At 37.7% G+C, this 24,168-nt stretch overlaps 1 protein-coding gene across 6 annotated transcripts; it reads right to left on the reverse strand.

Annotated features, from left to right (window-relative positions):
* Positions 1-1,210: 1,210 nt before the first annotated feature.
* Positions 1,211-23,648, reverse strand: LOC149840691 (prolyl 4-hydroxylase 1). Of its 6 annotated transcripts, XM_090003253.1 has the most exons (12): positions 23,443-23,648; positions 22,691-22,738; positions 17,973-18,041; positions 17,123-17,175; positions 15,269-15,334; positions 15,105-15,179; positions 6,102-6,176; positions 4,304-4,374; positions 4,149-4,200; positions 3,882-3,971; positions 1,573-1,665; positions 1,211-1,476 (listed from the first exon to the last, which is right to left on the reverse strand). In XM_090003253.1, the coding sequence occupies exons 1-12, from the start codon at positions 23,501-23,503 to the stop codon at positions 1,369-1,371; spliced, it is 861 nt and encodes a 286-aa protein (XP_089859379.1). In that variant the 5' UTR covers positions 23,504-23,648; the 3' UTR covers positions 1,211-1,368. The 6 variants fall into 6 exon arrangements, with proteins under 6 accessions (XP_089859379.1, XP_089859381.1, XP_089859380.1 ...); XM_090003255.1 differs by lacking the exon at positions 17,973-18,041 and having other exon boundaries at positions 23,443-23,647; XM_090003254.1 differs by lacking the exon at positions 15,269-15,334 and having other exon boundaries at positions 23,443-23,647.
* Between the last annotated feature and the right edge of the window lie 520 nt (positions 23,649-24,168).

Genomic DNA, 24,168 nt, shown 5'->3' on the forward strand with positions numbered 1-24,168 from the left:
CGCCCTGGGATTTGAACCTAGGCTGCCTGTCAAACAGCCGCCCCATCCCACTATGCCAAACCCCTTTGGTCAGCTTGCGGGGCCTATTTTACAAGTTTGAACAAACACTTTTCGAGCTGAACATGAGCCAAGCCACAAGCAGCTCTGCTTGTTTCTCAGCCATAATTGCAGCACAAGTGCCTATTGTTCGTATTCAGCTTTTTTTTTTACTCAGAGAAACTGTCCCAGGTGCAGAGACCTAACAGTGCTGGCTCAGCTTGCTGTACTCATGATCACTGTCCTGTCAGCGTAAAACTCCGTGGGCTTACCCCTCAACCCCAGGGAGTCACCAAGCTTTGGGTTAGGCAGAGGGGTGACGCCCTGAGATTTGAACCTAGGCTGCCTGTCAAACAACCTGGGCCTCATCTCACTATACCAAACCCCTTTGCTCAGCTAGAACAGTCTATTTTAGAGTTGGAAGGAACACTTTTTGAGCCGAACATGAGCCAAGCCACAAGCAGCTCGGCTTGTTTCTCAGCCATAATTGCAACACATGTTGCCCATACAGCATAAGCGGCGTGATGAGAGAGAGAGAGAGAGAGAGAGAGATTCATTCTCTGTCATCAGTTGAGCATAGAAACTTCTGTGGCTCCATTTTAGAGAAGCGACAGCAAAGGCATTGCACATCATGAAATACAGACTCAAGTAAGCATGAGGCTGCCAAAAAGGAAAAGGGAACCCATTGATAAGAGTCGTCAGAAAGGTAGGAAGGTGGAGTAGGTAAAAAGAAAAAGGTGGAACTAAAGAAGCAAGAGGGACAGAGAAGAAGACGGGTTAAAAACTCAAAAAGCATCTCACAAACACTCAATGCCAATGTTGTCAGTATCGGTGCTTATCGATCTGTATCGGCTGATAAGCATCGCATCTGCAGAAAATCGATACACTTCACCCTTGAATGGGCTATTTTTTAATAAACATAAAAAATACTAAAACTAAATAATTTAATACTATTTTAATGTCTTTAACATGTCTTACATTCTGATTGACACGTAATATTTTTTAATTATTTTTTGGCCGATTCAGAACGATTCACTTGAGTATCCGTATCGGATTTACCTGGCTACAGGGCCGATACTGACAACATTGCTCCATGCTTGATGCTAAGTGAATAAGAAAAGGTAAAAGAAAAAGGAAAAGAGAAGGTGCAAGTATCGAGTTAAAAGCAAACGTGAGCAGTTAAAAAGGCCTTTTGTACTATCAAAACTGCCATTCTTTGCTGTAATTCCCATCTAAAGCAATTCTATATTACACGGTAGGAAAATGTACATCACAAATATAAGATTACACCCCCAAATCAAGAAGGGCACATAGAGAAAGAGACTGAGAGAGTCAGTTGCTAACTTTCTGCCTCATCCATTTTGTAGCAGACCACTTCTCCCCATCCAAAACTTCACAGCCACCATGAACACTCTTTGGATCCGATGACCCATCAAGCCCCTGTAACCAGAAAATGAGATAAAAATATTATACCAGAGGCTAACTTTTTTCTGCTTTTACCAGCCTAATAAGAATCAAGATGAGGAGAAAACAGACCATGCTCCAGAACAGAACAGCATCTCCTTTGTTTGGCTTCACAGACAACCCTTTAACCATCTTTCCACCACAGCTACATTCTCCATCTCCAGCCTACTTGTTCAGTAATATGTGAGATATTATACCATAACTAGGTCAGAGAAAGCTTGCAAAAATAAAGCAAAGTAGGAAGATAAGTACAAAGATATTGTATAAAAAGCTTCAAACCTTGACCTATGTCACAAAGATAAAGTTGCAACAGGACACGCGACTTTTTTTTTTTGAAAGGCAAGCTGGGGTTAGGCGGACCCCAACCAGAAGAACAGTCACCCTATGGGATACCACCTGGACCTTCAGCTTGACAAAGGACCCCACTTACCACCTTGGTGGTACAAGCGGCGACTAAGGGATACGAGGACACAGTTTTTTATATTTTTTTAATCAACAAAAATAAAATTTTGACATTTCAATACATAAAAATGTATTTTTTGGTGAAATGTTATCTAAAATGATTAAAAAAGTACTTGAAAATATTAAAATAATATCCTTATGTGTCAATGTCCATGTCATCGTGCCCAAGCATGTCCAGTCATGTCACCAGGGATACCAAAATAGCGTGTCCCTGTGACAACTCTTGACAATCAAGAGAGAGAGAGAGAGAGAGAGAGAGAGAGAGAGAGAGAGAGAGAGATCATGTTAACTATGGCAATGACACATCAGGCCTTTGGCTGAAGCAGGACAAAATGAAATTTGAACACAAGCTACATCTCAAAACAGGTCTCACCCACCAATTCAGTTTATTAAAGGGCACATTAACTCAGTAAGACTAGTCACCAGACAGGTGCTTCTTACATATTCTTCAGCATTTATAGGCCTAAAAATTCTTCAGGCGCACTGTACTCAGACACTGGTGTTCATTCCAGCATTTATAAGAATGTAAGCAAGACAAAATGCACTAGAGACAGCAAACACAGTGGTAGGGCAGGCGTGAGGTAAAAGCCTATTTACCTAGAGTTTGATAGTGGAGGTTAAAGAACTGTTAGAAACCACCGAGCTAGTTCCCCGTTTTTTAAAGGAAAAATGAAAATGGATAGTACTCTGTCCTCTAATAGCAATAATATAGAAATGATCCATTTAATTTTAGCAGAAAAGTAAACATAGCTACCAGTTCCACAATATATAGGATGACACGTCATGCTAACCCTTCTGTCAAGGCTCTTTATTTCAACAAGCATATTTTAACAGCTCTTGTAAATGCAAGCACCATAAGTTTTGAGTATGCACACAACAACAATCAGATTTTACTCTTCACAATTAGTATACACACTAGGTTGAAGAATTATTGAACTTTCCCTCCAGAAATTGGAAAAAGAAAAAAAGTATTGACATATTACCAGATATGTGGATTTCAAACTTCCGATAAAAGGGTCAAGATATGTGTTGACATATTACGAGAATTGTCGATTTCAAACTTCTGATAAAAAGGTCAAGATATTAAACAGACACAACCATCACAACAGCTTGAGATAATGCATTTAGATTAACATCAAAACAGTGCAAATATAATGTTGACTTCTGCAAAGGAAACACTTCCATAAGATTGTCCAACCTTGCTCAAAAAAGGGGAAGATATTGGAGTTCCAGGCTCCATGGAGAGGGAGAAATGATCTGAGATTTTGAAATCAGATGATAGAAACATGCAATGTGATACAGGCAAAGAAATTATTTTACTATCATATTCACACTGTCTAAAGACTCTAAACACGTATAGGCTGTGGAGGAATATCAAAATCACCCTCTCAACTAGCCCAGATGTGCATCCACCTGCCACCTGCCACCTGCCACCTGTGTATCATATAAACTACACAGCATTCCCAATCTATTTTCCTTACCATACTTACAGTGGCATACATGTATTCATAAACAGGCAGAAGAGGGAAAAAGGGAACAGCAAGACAGTTCAAAAGAACCACTTAATGAACAAAAAAACACAAATTGCGCTGGACACAGGTAGGAGTAAGCAATCACTGCTCAGAAAATAGAAGCAGTAAATGTTGGTTACAAGGTCAATCTTGTGACCAACTTTCACAAGATTTCAAGGCAAAACCAATTACATCTGGCAAATACAATCACAACTTGTACTTTTCTCATGTTTCACCAACCTTGAGAAAGTGTTGTGATTGTGATTTACAATCATAGGATCTTGAGATAATCCAAGAATCACAGGGCATCGCAAACATGCCCAAGACCTCAACTAAAAACTCCCAGAAGTAGCATATATAAGCGAGAAATCAGCCATCATCAGACAGAGATTCCATGAACAAACGTACCATAGGGAAGTATGTCTCACCCCCTTGAACATTATCACTTAGATACATCAGCATTGTTGCAATTCTCTGGCCTCCACGTTTCAAATTGAACTACATATTAAAGAAATAAGAATATTAAAATAAGCTCGTTTGATATTAATATTTTGCACGTGCTTATTTTATTTTTTTGCAGAATATCATAATAAGATGCCATTTTGCATTAGTGTTTAAGAGCGCATCAGATACCAGACAGCAGAATCGAAATTGCAGAATGAAAAAAGAACTTACTGTATCAGAAAAGTAGTCATGATGTGGCCTGTAAAACTGATTCTTTTCATACCTGTCCTTTTGCAGAGGTTAGAACTGATCGAAACTCAGTCATCATTTAAAAAACACAATTATTGTAGAGAAAAATAGATCAAAGCAAGTGTTGGATGGTTTACCGAAGAACTTGTATGAGTTCTCCATTTTCTGCAGGAACTTGAGAGAAGACAGCAATACGCTTTTCAATTTCCTGGTCCACACGAAGAGGTGTGAAAAAATACTTGGGATATTTCATATATGGCTTCATCATATCACATGTACATAGCACACATCTGATAAGAGCCTTATGTGATCCAAAGGAAAAATCAGAGACAAAAATTTAGGGAAACAACAGTAACTAGCATGCACACATTCTGCAGAGCATTATAGATATTAAATAATTAAAACTGGGATTTGTTGAGAAGTGGCACTATGATCATAGCTGAAGATTCTAAAACATGCTGAATTGGCACCTTCATAAAAGCATAGAGAGGAAAAAAGATGTTATACCACATTACTCCCCTTTGGCTTTTTTAGAATGGGATTCAAATAGAAGATTTTTCATTTGAACTCTCAACTCCTATGTTACGACCAAAGTAGTCAAAAGCACTAGTCAGCGCCTAGTGTTGTTCCCCTAAAAGGCCTAGTCAGCGCTTAGGTGGAACTAGTCGGCCTGGTAGGGCTCAAAAAAATAAAAAGTAAAAAATCATGATAAATTTTTAACATTTATGAAAAATACATATGTAACACAATTTATAAAGCTAAACATCTGAAACTAAAAAAAAATAATTCATGAACGAAGCTAAATAGTTAAAACATTATTATATTTCTAAGATTCAAATCCATACAAACAAATATTTGTTTAGCTATGTCACCTAGAGACCCACAAAAGAACATAATTATTTAAACAGAATATAAAGAATCATAAAAATAAAAAAACTGAAAACTTAAAATATTTCAAAATAACACAACCAAAACATATTACAATGTTTTAAACATTATAAAATATAAATATAAAAATTACCAACCTTGGTGTCGCTCCTAGGTACTTGTCTAAGCACCTAGGTGCCCCCAGGTGGTAGGATTGTGCCTAGGTAGCCTAGGCAAGATTTTAACTACTAATGTTATTACTGTCAAGCCACCCATCTTTTGGTACTAGAAGACAGATAAATCAAACATAAGGACCTTAATAAGACAAATCTGTGCAACATCTTCCATTTGTGAAGATTACATTTTAGAAGGCTGCAATTTCAATTTGAATTTCAATATCTTATGTCGTAGCAAAATATCATTTACAAGATGTTCTTGGGTGGTATCGGGAGAGGCTTATTATTTAAATTTTCTGAATACATTCTAATAAGAATCTATCAAATCATATGTTCTTTTGTGCTTTTTGGATTCAATCCTTTTTCTCTTATCACATTTTGCAGGACTGAAAACCAACTAGACAGTATACCAACATGTAGGTGAACCAAGTGCATCCTTTGTTGCTGATCTCGCACTTGATGCTGATGGCTTTAGACAGCAAAATAGAAGGTTTGTCCATCATTCATCCAAGTTGAGCAATAGAGTAAGATTTCATTGAAAGCTCTAGAACATGTTGAATTTGTTATCATTCACCCAAGTTATAGCATGTCATATAACTTACATGGGCAGAGAATGCTTGCAAACAAAAGAAGAAACAGAACACACTGTCCAGGACAGACAGGACAGGGTTCTTTTCCAGGACACACTATCCCGTGGGACATTTTTATTTTATTTTGAATACCCCCCCCCCCCCCCAGGTCCCCATCCACATCATTCCAGGGAGGGGTCGGTACGAAAAAAAATGCGCTCCACATCATGCAGGGTGCACATTCAAACGCCTCCTAAATATGCAGTTCAAAATGCACACTTGGAATTTATGGCATCGATGTACTTGAAAAAACAAAAGCAAACCTGTATCATTGGATACTTCCGTTCTTCTGAGTTTAAGAACATCCCAGAACTAGTTCGAACATTACTCTTAATTCCCTGGTTGCAAAACCAGAATGGATTAAGCAAATATCTAAAATCTGGTGTGTAGTTCATGAAATATGTGAAGCCAGAAATAAGTAGATATGGCAAGAAATGATTCAATTCTGCAAGGATATATCATTAAATGTATTGGAAATTTGCAATTAAAATCAGGTTTCAAACAAATATAAACTTTAGAATAATAAGAAAAAAGGTGCATATTCAGATTTTCCAAGTGGTAGTCTCTTCAAAGAATCAAATTAATTGTTATCCTCTCACAAAGAATTAGCGTTGTCTACTTGAAAATTAAGACAAGCTTCATAATTAGTGTTATATGCTAAAAAATGAGACAATTTAATGTATGCTATATGAGGAGTATACTGATGTAAGAACGACTAAGGTGTCCCTACAGGAAAATATATGGAGGAAAAAATGTCCACAAAAACATACCAACACTAAAAATTAGCATCGTGAGATTGCTGAGAAGCTTATAGAATCTTTTGATTTTTAAAATGGAACTTTGATGTCTTTCCCTATTGCTATGATCAAACAAGCATCCTCGTTTAGATTCCAAAATGTTGACCTTTTAAATTAAGAAAGTTTGTGCATCCAGAGATTCAGAGTTCAGAAGCGGAGTTGGATCCTAATCCAACTCTCCAGACCCGATCCGGGCATCGCTACCCAAGGCAATCCACACGCTTGCAGGACGTTCCTTGTCCTAGTGGATCTTCCATTTAGTCGATGCTCAACGCGTTCCTTATTTTGTTGTTTCGATTTCATTGTGTCTTCGTGGAATCATAATTTTTTTGGATATTGTATCAGCAATATTTATTTCATGTAATTTTTTTTTTTTTAGGAGCCGGATTCTACGGATCCGGATAGTTCTGGTACCCTGTAGGATTGTTTTATGGAACTAGAGAGTGTATGGGAACGTGGGTAGTTTTTATTTTTCTCATTTGCATTTTCTAATGTATTTTTGGTGCAGGATCCAATTCGATGCATGGTCCGGATCTGGATCTCGATCCATCTCAGTAGAGCCCTAGTTGGCGCCACTTTGGGTGGACCAATTTGGGCCTGGTTCAAATTCGATTTTGACTATTCCAAGTCAAAAATAGTTGTTGGCCCTTGTTAATGCTCATGGCCAAAAATAGGTTAGTCAAGCTCGTTTTGGGAGCTTGGCTTGGGAAGGTCATTTGGCTCTTTAATATGGCCCTTTCCCAAGCCCCAAGCCTTTTAATGTGTGGAGGTCGACCAAGGGGAGGAGGGAGCTTCTTCATTTTCGTTTTTGGTGTGTGGCTGGTTCAAAAGAGAGGAAAATTTTTGTTTTGGTGGCTGGTTTTGAGAAAAAAAAAACTCCTTTGGTGAAGGTAGAACCGAAAGTCATTTTTTTGGTGTGAAGGTGATCTTGTCAAGATCTACCTTGGTGTGTTGACATTTGTGGTTCGTGTTGGCCGTTGGTTCGAGCTGCGGTTCGAGAGGATTCTTCTCGGTGTCGGCTGCTTTCCAACGACATCCATTGTCTTCGTCATCCGGATATCATATTCTCGGGTTCTCTTGTTCTTACATCTTCGTTGTTTTATCATTGGTATTTTTTTTTTGTGTTTCTATCAAAGTATATTGCTTGTGAGTTGCAATGGGTTATGTATTATTTTTTCATAGAATGAATAGAAGTCTTTTATGCCACGGAGTGATTCTATTGTTCACAAATATTCAGCTTTATTGGTTAATATATAACTCGGATTTTTCTGTCAAAACCCAGATTCCCGAATCCCAAGTTGTCTGGAACGACTCTGAAGAATCACCTGTATCGGCTTCAATACTCGTCGGATTCTTGCGTTCTTTAGCTTCCCGGAAAGCTAAAACATTTTCCTACAACTTTGTAGTTGAGGCCATTTCGTGAATCGGCCGTCTGAGTCCCCGAAAAGTGCTTTCAAAGTCTAGGACTGACAGGAATCCACTGTCTCTTGTTTGGTTCAGAACACTCCTAGTGGTGTTCGGTATTTTTTTGTTATCTAGAGATTCCCTGCATGAAAATTCATTTTTTTTTATTCTATGGAAAGCTAGAACCTAGATCTACAATGTTCATGTTTTGAGTTTTAATTGATTTTTCGTTTAAGTGCCTCAAAAATATTAATCTTTTCTGTTGTCGAATAGTAGAAAATTTAGTTCTGCACACCATTTCCAGAATTCAAAAATTCGTAGAGCCTTATAGAAAACTCAGAAAATTTTGAATTTTAGTTCGTTGGAAAGGTCTAGATCTGACCTTCGACTTCTCAGTTGAGAGTTTTCGCAAACTCCACTGTTTGCAGGGTCGAAAACCTTGTCGAACAGACTGTCCGCAGAATCTGGAAGTCTGTCATAACCTTGTTTGTCAGTCCCCGTTTCGAGTCCGTAGAACGGACACCGCTGACCCGAATCCAGTGTTTTCGGATTCGTTGGAAAGCTGTGAGAGTCGCGCACAACTTTTATTTGGACCACCTCTGTCGAAACAGAGTGCACAGGTCCCGAAAATCCTTTTTTCCGAGTCTTGTTCGAACTCATCTTCGTAAAAGCTTCCGCGAGTGACGCGATCCATTTGGATCTTGGATCAGTGCGTACCGAGTCCACATCGAGTTATTGCATCAGTTTGCCATAGAGACAAATCCCATTTTGCCAAGTCAAGCCCAAAGCAGTCAAAGAGGTTCAGTTAAAACCTGATTTCAAGAAGTCTTTCCACATTGACTAGGATTTTTTACCAACAAATCAAGGTTTTGATTCATAGATTTGAAAGATGAAATGAAGTCCAAAATGTCAGTTTTCAAAAGAAACAGAAATCACCCAGCCCTTGTCCAGTTCACAGATGGAACCAAGTTCATCTACTAAGTCATGCCACACTGTGGTTAAACTGGTGAGTCAAAAGACTCAAAACCTAGCATTAGGAATGCTATTTTTACTTGACTAGGATTCTGGCCACCAAATTAAGGTTTTTGGTTCTTGAACTTGAAAAATAAAATAAATCTCAAGGTCTTAGCTTTCCAACAGAGCAACCAAAAAAAAAAAGCAAAACTCAAATTGGATTATGACCTTTGCAAGTTAATGTAACAGGAAAGGTTCATAGACAAGCACCCCTACAGCGAAGAGTCTAGTCATCTGGATCCCTGGACAAAAAAAAAATGTCTTTCTTGTCCAGATTCCAGACAGCATAATCTTTGCCATCCAGTGTTAAGAAAAACATCTTTGATGTCATGTAGAAAATTCTCTTTTAGGAGGCGGCATATGAAAAAGAAATCAAAGGTGCAGCTCTTCTCTTATTCTTTTTTGAGTCAATCATCAGCCTAACCATCTGTACCATTTCTTTATTGTTTCTTTCCAAGTTCCAAAATTGAAGTGATTGGCATCCCCAGCTCTTATTCATTGTCCAGGAGGCAATTCTAGTTGCACAGTCTTTGAATTATGTACTTGCTGAAAGAATATGTAGAACTTGAAGTAAAACGCAGAGCTGAATAACACATTGTTGTATTCCTCAGATTGATGATTCTGGGCAAACATATGAAGGCTATTTATAGCCATATAATATACAAGCAATACATGTTAACATAGGGAGACTTTTTTATCCTTATCAAAAACGTATACAAGCAATACACATTAACATAGGGAGACCGTTTTTTATCCTTATCAAAAATGATAACATGCAGGCATCAAGGATTCTTTAATATTCAGAAGTCTTCATACGTTGGAGACTCTGGTGTTCTAGTTTATCCGGAGGTTCACGCACTTTAGAGGTTTGCTGAATGTATAACTCTTGATGAACCGTATTCTTATCATGCCCCTGCAAGCTCAACGTGGGGTCAGCAACGTTGAGCTTGTCTCGAATAAAAACAAATCTTGATACTGGAAGCGGCTTAGTGAGTCCATCAGCAAGCTGGTCAGGGGAAGATATAAACTGAACTTGAATATGCCCTTTTTGTACATAATCCCGAAGGAAATGAAAATCGATTTCTACATGCTTAGTGCGAGCATGAAAGACTAGATTTGCTGCAAGATGCAGTGCACCAATGTTGTCACACCAGAGAATGGGTGGCGAAAGAGGAGCACGACCAAGGTCAGTCAAGAGAGACTTGAGCCAAAGAAGTTCAGACGCGGCGCAGGCGAGAGATTTATATTTGGCTTCAGTGCTTGAGCAGGCAACAATCCGTTGTTTGCGAGACGACCAAGAGATCAAATTAGAACCCAGAAAAACAGCAAAACCACTGGTAGATTTACGGTTGTCAAGACTACTGGCCCAGTCAGCATAAAAAAAGGCGCTTAGTTGCAATGAGGGAGACTGTGAGAAAGAGAGGCCATGCTGAATGGTGCCTTTGATATACCAGAGAATACGTTTGACTGCCGACCAATGAGTGATTGTAGGACGATGCATGAATTGGCATACCTTGTTGGCGGCAAAGGCAATATCAGGCCTAGTAATTGTGAGATACTGAAGACTGCCAACAATACTGCGATATAGGGTGGGATCATAAAATGGAGAATCATCATCATTGAGTAAGCAAGTGGTGGAGCTCAAGGGAGTGGAGACAGTCTTGGCATCTGCCATAGAGGCACGATGAAAAAGATTCAAGGCATAAGTGTGTTGGCACAAGTATAGACCGGACGTGGCGTAGTGAACTTCAATACCCAAAAAATAGTTGAGACGCCCGAGATCTTTGACAGAGAAGACACGGCTAAGATGTTGAATTAAATCTTGGATGGCGAGGCGAGAGCTGCTGGTAATGATGATGTCATCAACATAAACTAGAACATACATAGCTAAATTATGATCCCGAAGGATAAACAACGAGGCATCAGAGAGAGATATGTGGAATCCACGGGACTGAAGATAAGAGTTGAGACGGTGGTACCAGGCATGTGGAGCCTGCTTGGGATCATACAAAGCACGATCCAGCTTGCAAACATGATTAGGATGAGAGTGGTCTTCAAAACCAGGAGCTGGCACCATATAAACATCTTCCGAGAGAATACCATTGAGAAAGACATTAAAATCCAACTGATGTAACGGCTAAACCGCAATCGCCAGAACTACATGGATGGTAGTAGGCTTGACCACAGGATTAAAAGTTTCAACATAATCAATACCTTCTTCTTGATGAAATCCCTTGTCAACAAGACGAGCTTTATAGCGAGTAACAGTGCCATCAGCTTGGCATTTAATCTGAAAAACCCATTTGGAGCCAATAACATTATAGTGAGGAAGACGAGGAACAAGATGCCACGTATGATTGACCTGGAGAGCATGAAATTCGTCTTGCATGGTCGACCGCCACTTGGGATCGAGACTGACCTATTTAAAGGAGGTGGGTTCTGGTGTGAGTAAAGTCGGGCTAAAGAAGGCGAGAGGAATCAGATATCGAGAGGTAGAGAAGGCTCGAGGTTTAAGAGAGTTGGTCATAGACCGAGTGACCATGGGATGAACATGATCAGGGGGGCGGGTTAGGACAGGTGTAGGGAGTTAATGAGCTGAGGAAGGGACAGGTGATGAGGAGAGATCAGGTGGGCCAGTATGAGGGACAACACTCAAGCAAGGATCAAGTGGAGTTGGTGGTTCAGAGGGAGGTAAGAGAAGAGGAACCGGAGGAGGGAGGATGATGGGTGGAGAGAGACCCCAGTCAGAAAACGAGGGTGAGGAGGAACAGAGCTCTGAAGGGATGGGTCCAAGAGTAGACTCGTCAAAGTAAACATGACGAGAAACATAAGTGCGGCTTCGAGATGGGTCAAGGCAGAGATAACCCTTGTGTCGAGCGGCATAGCCAAGGAGGATGCACAGGATAGTCTTAGGTTGGAATTTGTTGGTGAGATAGGACGATAAAAGTGGATAGCAACGAGAACCAAAAATACGAAGATGATTGTAGGTGGCTGGTTTGTGAAAAAGAAGCTCGTAAGGAGTTTTACGGTGAAGGACTAAAGTAGGTAGGTGGTTGATGATGTACACGGCAGTACAAAATGCATCTACCCAAAAGGAATAGGGCAAAGAGGATGAATGAAGAAGACTAAGGCCAGTCTCAACGACATGCCGATGTTTCCGTTCAACAAGACCGTTCTGTTCTGGAGTGTGGGGGCACGAAAATCGATGAAGTATCCCATGGTCTTGTAAAAAGTTTGCAAACTCATGACTGGTAAACTCTCCACCATTGTCCAATTAAAAAGTACAGATGAAAGTTTGCAGTTGTTTTTCAATAACACACTTGAAGTTTTTAAAACATTCAAAAACTTGTGACTTAGTGCGCAATGGAAAAAGCCACGAGAACCTAGAATAATCGTCTACTATGAGAAGATAAAAGCAAAAATCTTCATGTGAGGTGATTGGAGCAGGCCCCCAGACATCGGCGTGAAGAAGTTCAAGAGGTGATTTAGTAAATGAGACCGAGTGTCCAAAAGAAAGTTTGTGAGCCTTGCCAACAAGGCAACTTTCACACACTTTTGTTTTATTATTTTTTGTTAATAAAAATGACACGACTAGAGTGTAAATGAGAGATGATCTTCTTATTTGCATGACTGAGACACTTGTGCCAAGTATCAAAGGGTGCTACTTTGCTTGCCTATGCCACCACCTGTATGTGAGGCTCAGACTTGATTGGATAAAGCCCTGCATTGGATTTCAGTCCCCGTAGACGAATCTTGCCTGTCGGTCAATCCTTGACAAGGAATTCAAAGGTGCAGTCATTATCTTCAGTAAATTTGCCCACAAACAAAAGGTTCTTCGTAATAGCCAAAACGTGAAGAACTTTCTTTAAATGAAATGCAGAGCCTTGAGAATTTAAGGTAAGACTACCAATATGAGAGATAGAGAGCATCTTACCATTACCCACCATGACTTGCTCACCACCTTGGTATTGCAATTTTTGAGACAACTGATGATCGTCCATGATTAGGTGATTTGTAGCACCAGTGTTAGGATACCAATAATCGTCATTTGATTGCTGAAGAGACATGATAGAGAAGGCTTTAGGAATGTCCCTGCATGTTTTAGTTGTGTGCCCTCGTTTTCCGTAATATTGACAGGTAACAGGTCCACGACCGCCTTGAGAACTAGAGTTATTGTTCATCGTGTTAGGAGAGGAAGTTCTACCTTGGCCTCTCCCACGACCTCGAGAGAAATTGCGACAATGGCCCCGACCTCAAAAGGTTGTGAAGGTTGTTTGCTGAGAATCTGATGTGTCAAAATTTTTAGCATGTGAGAGGAGTACATGTTTTTCCTGATTAAGAAGCAAGTCATATAAATCCGTGAAGGAGTATGACGTTGAGTTGGTTGTGACAGACGTGACAAAGCTTTCATATTCACGAGGAAGACCATTCAAGGTGATTTGGACTAATTCTTCATCGTCTATAGGGTGATTAGCGGCGGCAAGGAAGTTAGCTAAAAATTTTATGCGGTCCAAATAGGACAGCATATCCAGATTGTCTTTCTTAATGAAAGTCAGGTCTTTCTTCAGAATCATGAGTCTCAAAGGAGATTAAGATCCGTATGATTTTTCCAGAATAAACCATGCTTTGTAGGCTATATTACATGGGTGCGGGTGTGGCACTTTCAAAAAACTTGGGTGCGGGGTACGGAAAAAATATAAAAATTATATATATATATATATATATACATATATATATAAAGTCTAAAAGTTGGACATAAATGACCCTGGGTGCGCTGACTGTACCCATGGTCAGGTTGACCGCATCGGGTGCGGGTGCGACGCGGGTGCGGCACCTAGTTGGAGAGTCCCTGTGACATAGTTCGTAGGCTGTTTTGGTTCGTATAATTTGACCAAGAACCATTTTTGACATAGTGGCTTTTATCCAACTAAGTGCTAGTTGATCTGAGCGAATCTAAATAGGGTAATTTAGATTTTCTATCTTACCTCCATCTGCCGTAGCAACAAAACGATTTGGTTGAGAGGACGTGCCATCAACAAACTTAAGAAGATCCTGGCTGATCATGACCGATTCGAGTTGAGATCTCAACAACAAATAATTGTCTCGATTGAGTTTGATTGAGACGAGGTTGGAAATAGCATTCCACTAAGTCATAGGACAAGAAGGAGACGACGAAGAGGCCATGTAAAGCTTGATGACGATAAAAACCAATCCTGCAGAAGATCTGGCGAAGAGAACTGAGATTCACAGCTGAGTGGTTGATGAATCGGGCTCAACCCAATTTTGCGCAGACACGAAAAAAAAAAAGATCGATCAGGATGCTGATGGCTCTGATACCATGAAAGAATATCCAGAACTTGAAGTAAAACGCAAAGCTGAATAACACGTTGTATTCCTTAGATTGATGATTTTGGGCAAACATATGAAGGCTATTTATAACCATACAATATACAAGCAATACACGTTAACATAGGGAGACCGTTTTTTATCCTTATCAAAAACGATAACATGCAGGCATCAAGGATTCTTTAATATTCAGAAGTCTTCATACGTTGGAGACTCTGGTGTTCTAGTTTATCTGGAGATTCATGCACTTTAGAGGTTTGCTGCATGTATAACTCTTGATGAACCATATTCTTATCACTTGCAATGTAAAATTTTTTGCTAATGGCCGCCATTTTATCATCTAGAACTTGTCTTACAGTTTACAACACAAGGAGATGACACCAATGAGAGCAACTAAACCTACCTGCATCAAATAGCAAAGAATTTGTTTGTGTATTTTTATGAATCCACATTTCTCAGAAAAGAGCACGCTGACATATCATAGACAGTAAATAAGAGCAGCTCTTTGTAATAACAGTTGTCACACAGTAAGTACTCCAATACTTGTACCAAGAACTAAACAATGGATAGTAATCGAGATACAAAGGATAACTCCAAAGGCAGTATATCATATAAGCATTAGAATAAATATAAACTGAAACAGAGGAGGAAACAAAACTCTAGTTATATGAAAGAAAAAACTTTGTCAGGCCTTTGAAGACATGCCTTCCCCGTTTTTGTGTCCACCACTGTTGAAATTTGAAGCCGTGGCCGGGCAATTTCTCTAAGGTGATCACACTCCTGAAAGAAACATGATGTGCTAAATATAAACAAAGAAACAATTCCTTATTACAAGATAAATCTCACTCCTAGTTATGGAAGATAGATACCTCTGCACTTAAAAAGTTATGGAAGATTGTAATTCTGGGTGACCAGCTGATTATTTTGGGCTTGATCTGTACCACATATAAAAATTCAATACCAATTTTCAAATGCTTTGTGTGTCCAGTGCATCTTTCTAAAATAAATAGGCGTTCTCTAGTCCTATTTGTTACTATGGCAACTGCAAAACCTAAAAGAACAGGAAGGATGCACATAGAGAAATGTCATACTTTATTTTCCTCACATCTGCAACACATCCTGCTACATATTATAAAGAAGCAGGAAGGATGCAGATAAAGAAATGTCAAACCCTGATTTCTCCCTGTTTAACAAATTCCACTGATTTTATGCATAGAGAAGATATATTTTTTCTAAACGAAACAAAAAAAGTTTTTAAACTTCATTTGTAATCATATAGAGCTGCTTCACATCATAAGGAGATACACAAACAAAGGAAATTTATTGCAATGTACATGCATGCATGCACACACTTCCACACATACGCATATAGATCCTGAATAAATGAAACATGCAGCAGTTATTCATGTATACGCACATGCACACACTCATACAGACACACACAACTTCACACATTGTAGGGTAAAATTAATGATATGTCATGGTACATAACACAATGCAAGAGGCATTCATGAATTCCATTTAACTTGGTAAATTTATATAAATAGCTAATGATATTTACCAAGGCTATCGGTCATGAGCTCTACCAAATTTAAGGATGACTTAAAATCTCAAGCAAATAATATGGTAACTTCAAAATGTTTAGTAAATGCCAAGGTACTTTGAGATTTTGACAGGAAATGAAGAACCTCAAGGAGCTTGTTCCTATTAATGGGAAAATATGATGGTATTTGTCACCAAAGATTTATTATTGAATGGTGGTATATGCATTAAGATAAAGATGGAAGATCAAATACGTATGTAATGCAATATATGCAAAAATTAATAAGTTGAATCAAAATAACCAGTTTCCAATCTATGTAAACTCCAAGCTGCTGTCTTCATAAGCTAGGACATAGAATGCTTGTTTACAAACCCATACCTGACAAAGAATTGTGCTATCTAGGCTACTGATAGTACCAGTGATTATTCTGAGGATGTAAAAGCACCATATCTAGTTAGTGTGTCTGCAAGTAAAGCTTATATTGGCCCTAAGATGACCAATTACGTAGCATCTTTTGGCTGCAGGTGGCCCATCTCTTGCAAGATCATTTTCTTACAAGTTGGGAGATTTTATCAGAACACATAATCCAGAAGAAAATAAGCAGATTTCCTCAAGAAATCAAACACATAACATGCCTTCATGACAGTATGGAGCTTGTCAGAAGCTTAGATTATTCTTAACCATTCCGGCTACTGACTTGTAAAAAACCAATCACACCCATCTGTCGACTATTCTGTTACTATTCACTTTTCTAATGCCAAGATTTTCCCTAGAGCTTTTCATCAAGAACCGATAATATCTCAAGATTTTGCCTTGCTGAAATATAATGAAGACCAACAGATATGGCTATGATTGAAAATAACTAACATATGAAATGGGTTAAAGTATTCTTCTTTAGCCCGAGTTTGAAATGCCTTTGCATATGAAACCCTTGATTAGGGCAAAATCACTTCTAGCTAACCTAAGTCCATAATAGCGTATAAAAAAGGAAAAGAAAATAAGACAACTAGTGAACAGAAGAAGGACAAAGGAACCATACTTTGCACTAATAGTTCAAGGCCCTTAAAAGAAAAACTAGTGATTGTTTCAGCAAAGAAGAAATATTGAAGAAAACTGTCAACAAAATTACCAAACAAATTATGGAGAAAGAAAGAAAAGAAGCTAAAGAGTTTGAGCATACAAATCCAAGACGTAGAATGCGTGCATCTTCATCATTTGCCAAAAGAGCTAAACCTGGAAGATATACAAAGGCTCAGCCAAATGAAAATTACACAACCACATCAAGAATGCGAACCTGAGGAAGCTCTGAAGCTATTTTAATTTGTAAAACTGATACAGCACACATAACCAAGATGAGGAACACAAAATCAAAACAGATATTCATAAACATTCACATGTCTTTGAATAGACATGAATACAAGTTCAAGTAACCCAATGATTTCAATGGTTGGCCATTGCACCCATTTAGAAACAAGGCTCTGTTTGGGAGCCTTGAATCAGAGGTGCGCTGTGGTTGCGACCGCGCTCTCATGCTCCCTAACTCTTTGGGAGAAGTGGTGTTGACAAAACACTGCATTGAGAATGGAGTTGGCAGCCCGACACCACATTTCAACACCATTCACAAGAGGATGTTTTTGGAAATTCCATCCTCAATGCCACATTTTGCCAAAACCATATTTTGGCAACACATGGAAAGGTGTTCCCATCCAATACAAGGCTCCCAAACAGAGCCTAAAAGAAACTATGAACAATTTAAACATCATATATGGAGAATAATAAAAGTATCAAGTAATTGTGTCATGATATGGAAGACAAAGGCACTAAAGCTTCCATTCTAAATTGGAAAATGAGGCTTGTAAAACAACATCATGAGAAAGATGATTACATCTCTCTGCACCATTATTAAGAACACTTTCAGATTCTGCCTGGTAACCAAAAAAAAATGGGAACTATAGCAGCAGTCAAATTTTTAGCATACTCCTAGTATCCCATTAACAAATTTGATATCAAGCTTTAAAAAGTAAACCAACCTCTTGGTATGTGACTATGACCTTCAGCCTGACTTCCACGCATGCTTCTAGAGAAGGGAAATTTGGAACCTGTATGTACAAACTACCTACTAAGAAATCTCTCAAATAGTGTAAGCAGAAAGCAAGCCAGGAAAAGGTTTGTGTGTGTCCACACAGAAAACCCTATAACAAGCCAGGAAAAGGTTTATGCATCAGAAGAGGCTCGTAAGGGAACAGATACTGTTGACCATCAGAACATATAACATCTCAGAAAGTTACTTTCTCTCCAATGTATTAACAGGAACTTATTGAAACAACAAGGAAGCAAATTAATGAGCATCATTTTTTGATGAGTAATGCTAAGGTGCTCTGATCACCTACTAGAAATCATATTTGTAGGTTGCATCTTCTCAATCAGACCTTATAGATGTACTCAACATAGTTTATTTGATAGGAACCATGTTTTGAAACATGGTTTTTCGACATAAAAATAAGATTTTTTAAGTGCTGAAGTTTGGTGACATTGAGAGCAGTTGATTTTTGTAGACCTTAAAATACCGACATGTATGCCATAAACATGATCCAAAACTTGTTTTCTACTAAATAATGATTGTAGATCATATCTATAGGGTCTGATCAACAAAAGAAGTTCAAGAATTTTGAAATTTTGAAGCTTCTATTAGGTGGGAGAAGGTGCTCCGGAAGCACCATTTCATTACTATCTTTTGATATATCATAAGCACAAAAGAAACAAAGTCACAGGATTGCAACAAACATCACCCAAATGTGAACCCTAACATTATTATCTATGTATTACGTGGGATTAGAAACTGAAAAACATGTAAATCTTTACAATTTCTTGTTTTTCTTGTGACTAAGCAAAAATATTTTTTTAAACTTTCCATACAGCAGTCACTACATGCTAAAAGTATCTGCCGGAAATTGCACAGCCTTGAAATTTTTAATATGAACAGTAATGGAATTGCATGAACTTAGACCTTGATAACCAGTTTTCCTCTTATGTGATCCATTTTCCTTTATATTTGATTGCTCATCTCTTTAAAGCACTGTACTTTTGTAGCTCAATAATCATCATATATTGCATTTACCAATATGAACATTATAGTCAACCATCTATGCGATCATTAGCATGTTCGACATCATCTTAACCACCATGTAAAAAAGTGACGGAAATAGTCAGAGTGACGTGCTTCATCCATTATCATTATTGTCTACCATTATCAACTTCATATCCCCATCATGAACACTATCTCCCATCTTCAAATTCTATAAAATATATTTGGAGTTAAATGAAATCAGTGATAATATCATCCTGAGAACATATTCTGCAGTTACCACTAGCACATCCATCTTTTCACATCTTCCAATGTCATAGATGATGATGGTAGTAGAAGTGATGGTTGTGGCACTCAAATGACTAGTGATAATGTTTATAAATAAATATGGACGCAAAGAATCGTGGCATATAATGGCCACATGGATTTTGGTGGAGCATGTGGAAGTAACAGAAAGATCTTGTAATATCTTACAAAATAGTGGCAGACACTGTACCAAATTGGATATGGTATAAGATCTTATATCGAAGTCAGTATGTGACAGTGGAGCATGAAGCCCTTCTCTCTCAAGGGACTTGAAAAGGGTTCGGTTTTCTAAATCAAAATCACCTAAAAAGGAGGAAAACCAGAAGCACCACTAAACCTCTATAAAATAAAGGAGAAACCTAGCTGTGGAATTTACAGAAAAGAAAATAAAGACAAACAATCTTATAAATTTGCATTAGCTTTTTGAGAAACTTAAAGCCCATTGCTTTAGGCATTTCTTCATTGTTAAAATATATATATTCATATATATATATATATAGGGAAACTGGAATATGTTTACCAACCAAATATGTTTGCTGGTATGAATCGAGATTTTCATAGGTTTTTCTGCAAATCTAACCCTGCAGACACATTCGGCATGGTCCATTTTCTAGGAATCAACTGTTGGATCATCGTAATCGGATCAAGAAATACGAATTTTTATGCTTGAATATTTATGAAAATTCTAAGTTGTTGATTTTCAACCCTTAAAAGATCATTCTTATACATCTTAATTGGATGATCAAAGAGTCTGTTTCTATAAAACCAAGTGTCTAAATCACATCCGTACGGTGCAATTTTTGAGAAAAAGTAAAAAATCTATGAAAATCTTGGTTCATACTAGTAAACATATTTGGTTGGTAAACATATTATATATATATATATATATATATATATATATATATATATTTGTGTATGTATTTTTGTCTTATGTATATAAGTATATATACATCTATATGTATATATAATATTCTTTTTTAGTATTGTAATAGGTAATGCCCTCTAGGAGCATTTTGGTCTTTTTCTTTTGTAATAGGTTTTGTCCTCTAGGAACAGATTTTTGTTTTTTATTTATTTTTATTGTTTTAGTCTTTTCACTAAAGACCAAGGGCACTACGGACTTTTGTCCATAGAGTCGTTGGGAAGCATCCCAACGGCTATATTTATAGCTGTTGGGAGCTTCCAACGACTCTATTGGAGCTCCCTTAGCTCCATTTGTTGTATATAAGGGACCTCTAGTCCCCTCCTTTTGTTAATGCATTTTTAAGCACTCTATCTATGTCAATAAATATTATTATTTTTTATGTTCTTTGTGTTCTTTTGTGTATGCTCTTTGGTGCCCCTTATGATCTCATGTATTTGTCATTTATTGGCTTGTGTATTGCCCCTTTGTGGACTTGTGCTTGTGCACATCTAGGCTCTATGTAATCATTGTATGCACTTAGGTGCTTTTGTATTGCCTTTGGCATTTGTATTGTCGCTTGTAGAACTTGTTTTTTTTTTTTTGAAAGGCAAGCTGGGGTTAGGCAGACCCCCACCTGTTATTATTTAACGTACCATTGGAGTTTTGAACCTGCAAAGTCCAACCACAAGGTGGCGTGCACCGACAGCTCCTACCAACCACGTGGAGCCCCTGTTGGTGTAGGACTTGTTCTTGTGCTTATGCACATTATGATTTTGTTTTCCACTTAATTTTGTTACATCAATATCCTTGAACATCTGGATACTAAGTACACATGTTGCTCCATTTCTAGTTGCAAGTGTGTGCAAAACATTGAAAAAATTAGCTATGTTGTAATATAGAAGGAAACAATATCTTCTAGATCACCATTTCAGTCTGCAAAATTGGCAGTAAGATAATGTGAAGCCTGAATGAGGACAATTGTATTTGTAAGAGCACATTAATGTGCACTGTATGATGGATTAGCATGAAGAGAGTTTTACATCAATTTGAGCTGTGATGACCATGATATGGTAATGACCAAAATATCGAACTGCAAACACTCCAAGTGCATGCAGACAAGCTTTAAAGAAATCCCAAGTTAGAATTAACCCAATGGATACGTGGAAGATATATTAAACTGGTCCCACTTCTTAGAGTTAGCGGCCAGCCTGGCCACATGGCGTGCTAGGCATATTTGGGAAGCTCAGTTACTAGGGAGCTAGTTCTGAAGCTATAAGCTATGATTGGTTCCCTTATCAAGTTATCATGAGAATTGAGAAGTGTGCTTCCAAGGACATTAGATGTTCAATATGAGTATTGAACTTTCATTAAAAAAAATGTTACATAATTAATAAATTTTGATTCCTATGATTGCATCACCCCTAGTTTACCTATTTTAATTAGATTAAATAATAAATCTTAAATGGTAATGCATTTTCCATAATTTCTTAAAATGAAAATCTTTTAATTTTTATTAAATTCAAAGGTATTTTAGGTTATTCATTTAGAAAAATAAGTCAAGGCACAAAAGTTCAAAACTTTCTTCTCATTGCTTAAATATGCTCAAAGGAATTTTTTTTGACATATATGATATATGTAAAATAAATTAATTTCATAATCATGTAGTAAAAAAAATATTTTAGATCGAATAAGCGACTATGTTTTTACAAATAAAAAAATTTGGCTAACAAATCTTAGATGATTTAGTACCATTACATAGTATAACAACTTTGGCTCTTGTATTTATGCATTCTACAAACTCCTTAAGTGACTTCTTGTTTCCCACTTCACATGTAATAAACCTTTTGTTTCTTGCTTTTTCTTCACACATCGTTTCTCAATTATGTTCCCTCTTTGACAACCTTGATCTATATATAGTTTGGAGTGTTCTACAACCAATTTGGGCCAGAACTCCTCCACCTTGGGCATAGAGGGCCATGTCATGGAAACTTGGCATGGGTTATTGGAACTTTAAGTCGCCAATTTGAGGTGTTTCCATACACTATAGGCCCAGACAGAGCCGTTAATCCACCAGACTTTATTTTGTAACAGACCAAAATTTAGCTTATATCTTTGTGAGATTAACCCCCCTAAGATCTATAACTTGGGAGATTTGGTGAAAATGCAGATCCATATACTAATATAGCAAGACATCAAGCAAGAGATACATACCAACACCACATTAATTTCCAGCAAGGAAAGAAATGAATCAACTATCATCATAATTTTCACACCTCCAGAAATCATTTTATAAGCATATTATCATAACAAAAGAACATAACGGCCTTTTTTCATTCAAGTTTTATCTTAACTTCGCATGCATATAAATGCATCTAAACAAGCATCAAAACCTATATTGTGGGTGCAAAGACCTCAACCAAATTACAATATCGAGAATCATGAAAAAACTATACCAGATGATTCTTCGAGCCGCTGCATGAACGCCAACTGACATAACGCCCCTACCAACAAGCACAAAGTCCAGATAAAGCTTAATTGTAATCATCCGAGAAAGATCAAAACGCGAATCACTTTGTTAACTCAGAAAATTCAACGTTGAATTGCATAATCTCGTCGTCCAAGTGTTCTGAAATTCTATGGCAGATCTTACCATCATATTTCACAAGTGGATGAAATATGATTTAGCAGGAAGTTCAATAACCGATTTCAATTGATAGTGCAGATTTAATGCAGAATTTGCCATTATATTACTGCGAATGTCATTGGCAAACTGATTTTTTGACTTTTATAGGAAAAAAAAAACAGAAGAAAATATAAGGCCTCACAGAGACCATTCACACAAAAGCACCAACATCTTCGCTATCCAACCACACCAAATTCAACGAAACAGTAACCATCTTTCCCAATCAAAACCAATGAAACTGGTCGAAAATCCCATGTAAAACTAACCAATGCGAGAAATCGTGATATTGAAACAATCCACCCTTGCCCAACAAAATTCAACCCAAAATCACCACCCCAACATCTGAATCCTTCATCAATCAAAAACCAAATCAACCAAAACCCATCAACCATTTCCGAGAATCCACAATTCCCATCAATCAAAACTACAAGGAAAACAAACCCATCAATCAAAACACCCATCATTCATCTCCCCCACAAAACTTCACCATGAAGCAACAAATCAAAACAGAAGAAGACCAACCTATGATCATGCCGACGGTGACCAAAGTAAGAAGGCCAAACACGATCCTGATTCCACCCATTTCCGAGAGAGCAGAGTCAAGATCCAAAGCAAGAACTTCAGAACTCCGAGTCTTATGTTCGCGAGATCAAGATGGAGTGGTGAAATCCTCGGTGGGATCTGCCATTGAATTCTCTGCTACGCCTTCCTTTAACCAAAGATGATGTAATTAATCCACCCATTAAATGAGGTGAGGGAGGGAAGAAGAAGAGTCAACCGTTGAGACCCGCTGTGTTTAAGTCCTCCCAGTCAAGGTAACAGGCTAACGGTTAAAGACACACTAAATACGTTAAATTTTTTTACGTAAAGAACCGAAAACCATCCTCAGAATCAGAGGCCTTATTTTTTTTTCTTTTCGCAAGGCAAGCTGGGATTAGGCAGACCCCACCAGCATAGTAACAAACGTTTTTATCGGCAATTTCTGGTTTTTCAAAAACTCACGAGAAATTGAAACAATTTCATAAATCTCGTGTTTTTTTCGGCAAAATCTCGGGCAATAAAAAAATAAATTAAAAATATAAAATTTATTTTTTATAAGAAAATATTAATAAAAAATATTTAAAAATAAAAATACATGATTTTTTCGTGATAAATAGCTGTTTAAAACCTAAATATCACGTTTAAATCATGGTATTTATGTTTTTTTCATAAATCTCACGATATTTTGAAAATCTTGCAAGAAATTGC

The sequence above is a fragment of the Nuphar pumila genome, chromosome 4 (genome assembly GCF_984573655.1).
Source record: "Nuphar pumila chromosome 4, dmNupPumi1.hap1.1, whole genome shotgun sequence".
In the NCBI taxonomy this organism is placed as follows: domain Eukaryota; kingdom Viridiplantae; phylum Streptophyta; class Magnoliopsida; order Nymphaeales; family Nymphaeaceae; genus Nuphar; species Nuphar pumila.

Coding starts and splice junctions, on each gene's coding strand:
- LOC149840691 (XM_090003253.1), bottom strand. CDS start 23,503: ATGGGTGGAATCAGGATCGTGTTTGGCCTTCTTACTTTGGTCACCGTC. Junction 22,739..23,442: donor CACCGTCGGCATGATCATAG/GTTGGTCTTCTT, acceptor GCTTGTTGGTAG/GGGCGTTATGTCAGTTGGCG. Junction 1,666..3,881: donor GTGAGACATACTTCCCTATG/GTACGTTTGTTC, acceptor CTGAACAAGTAG/GCTGGAGATGGAGAATGTAG.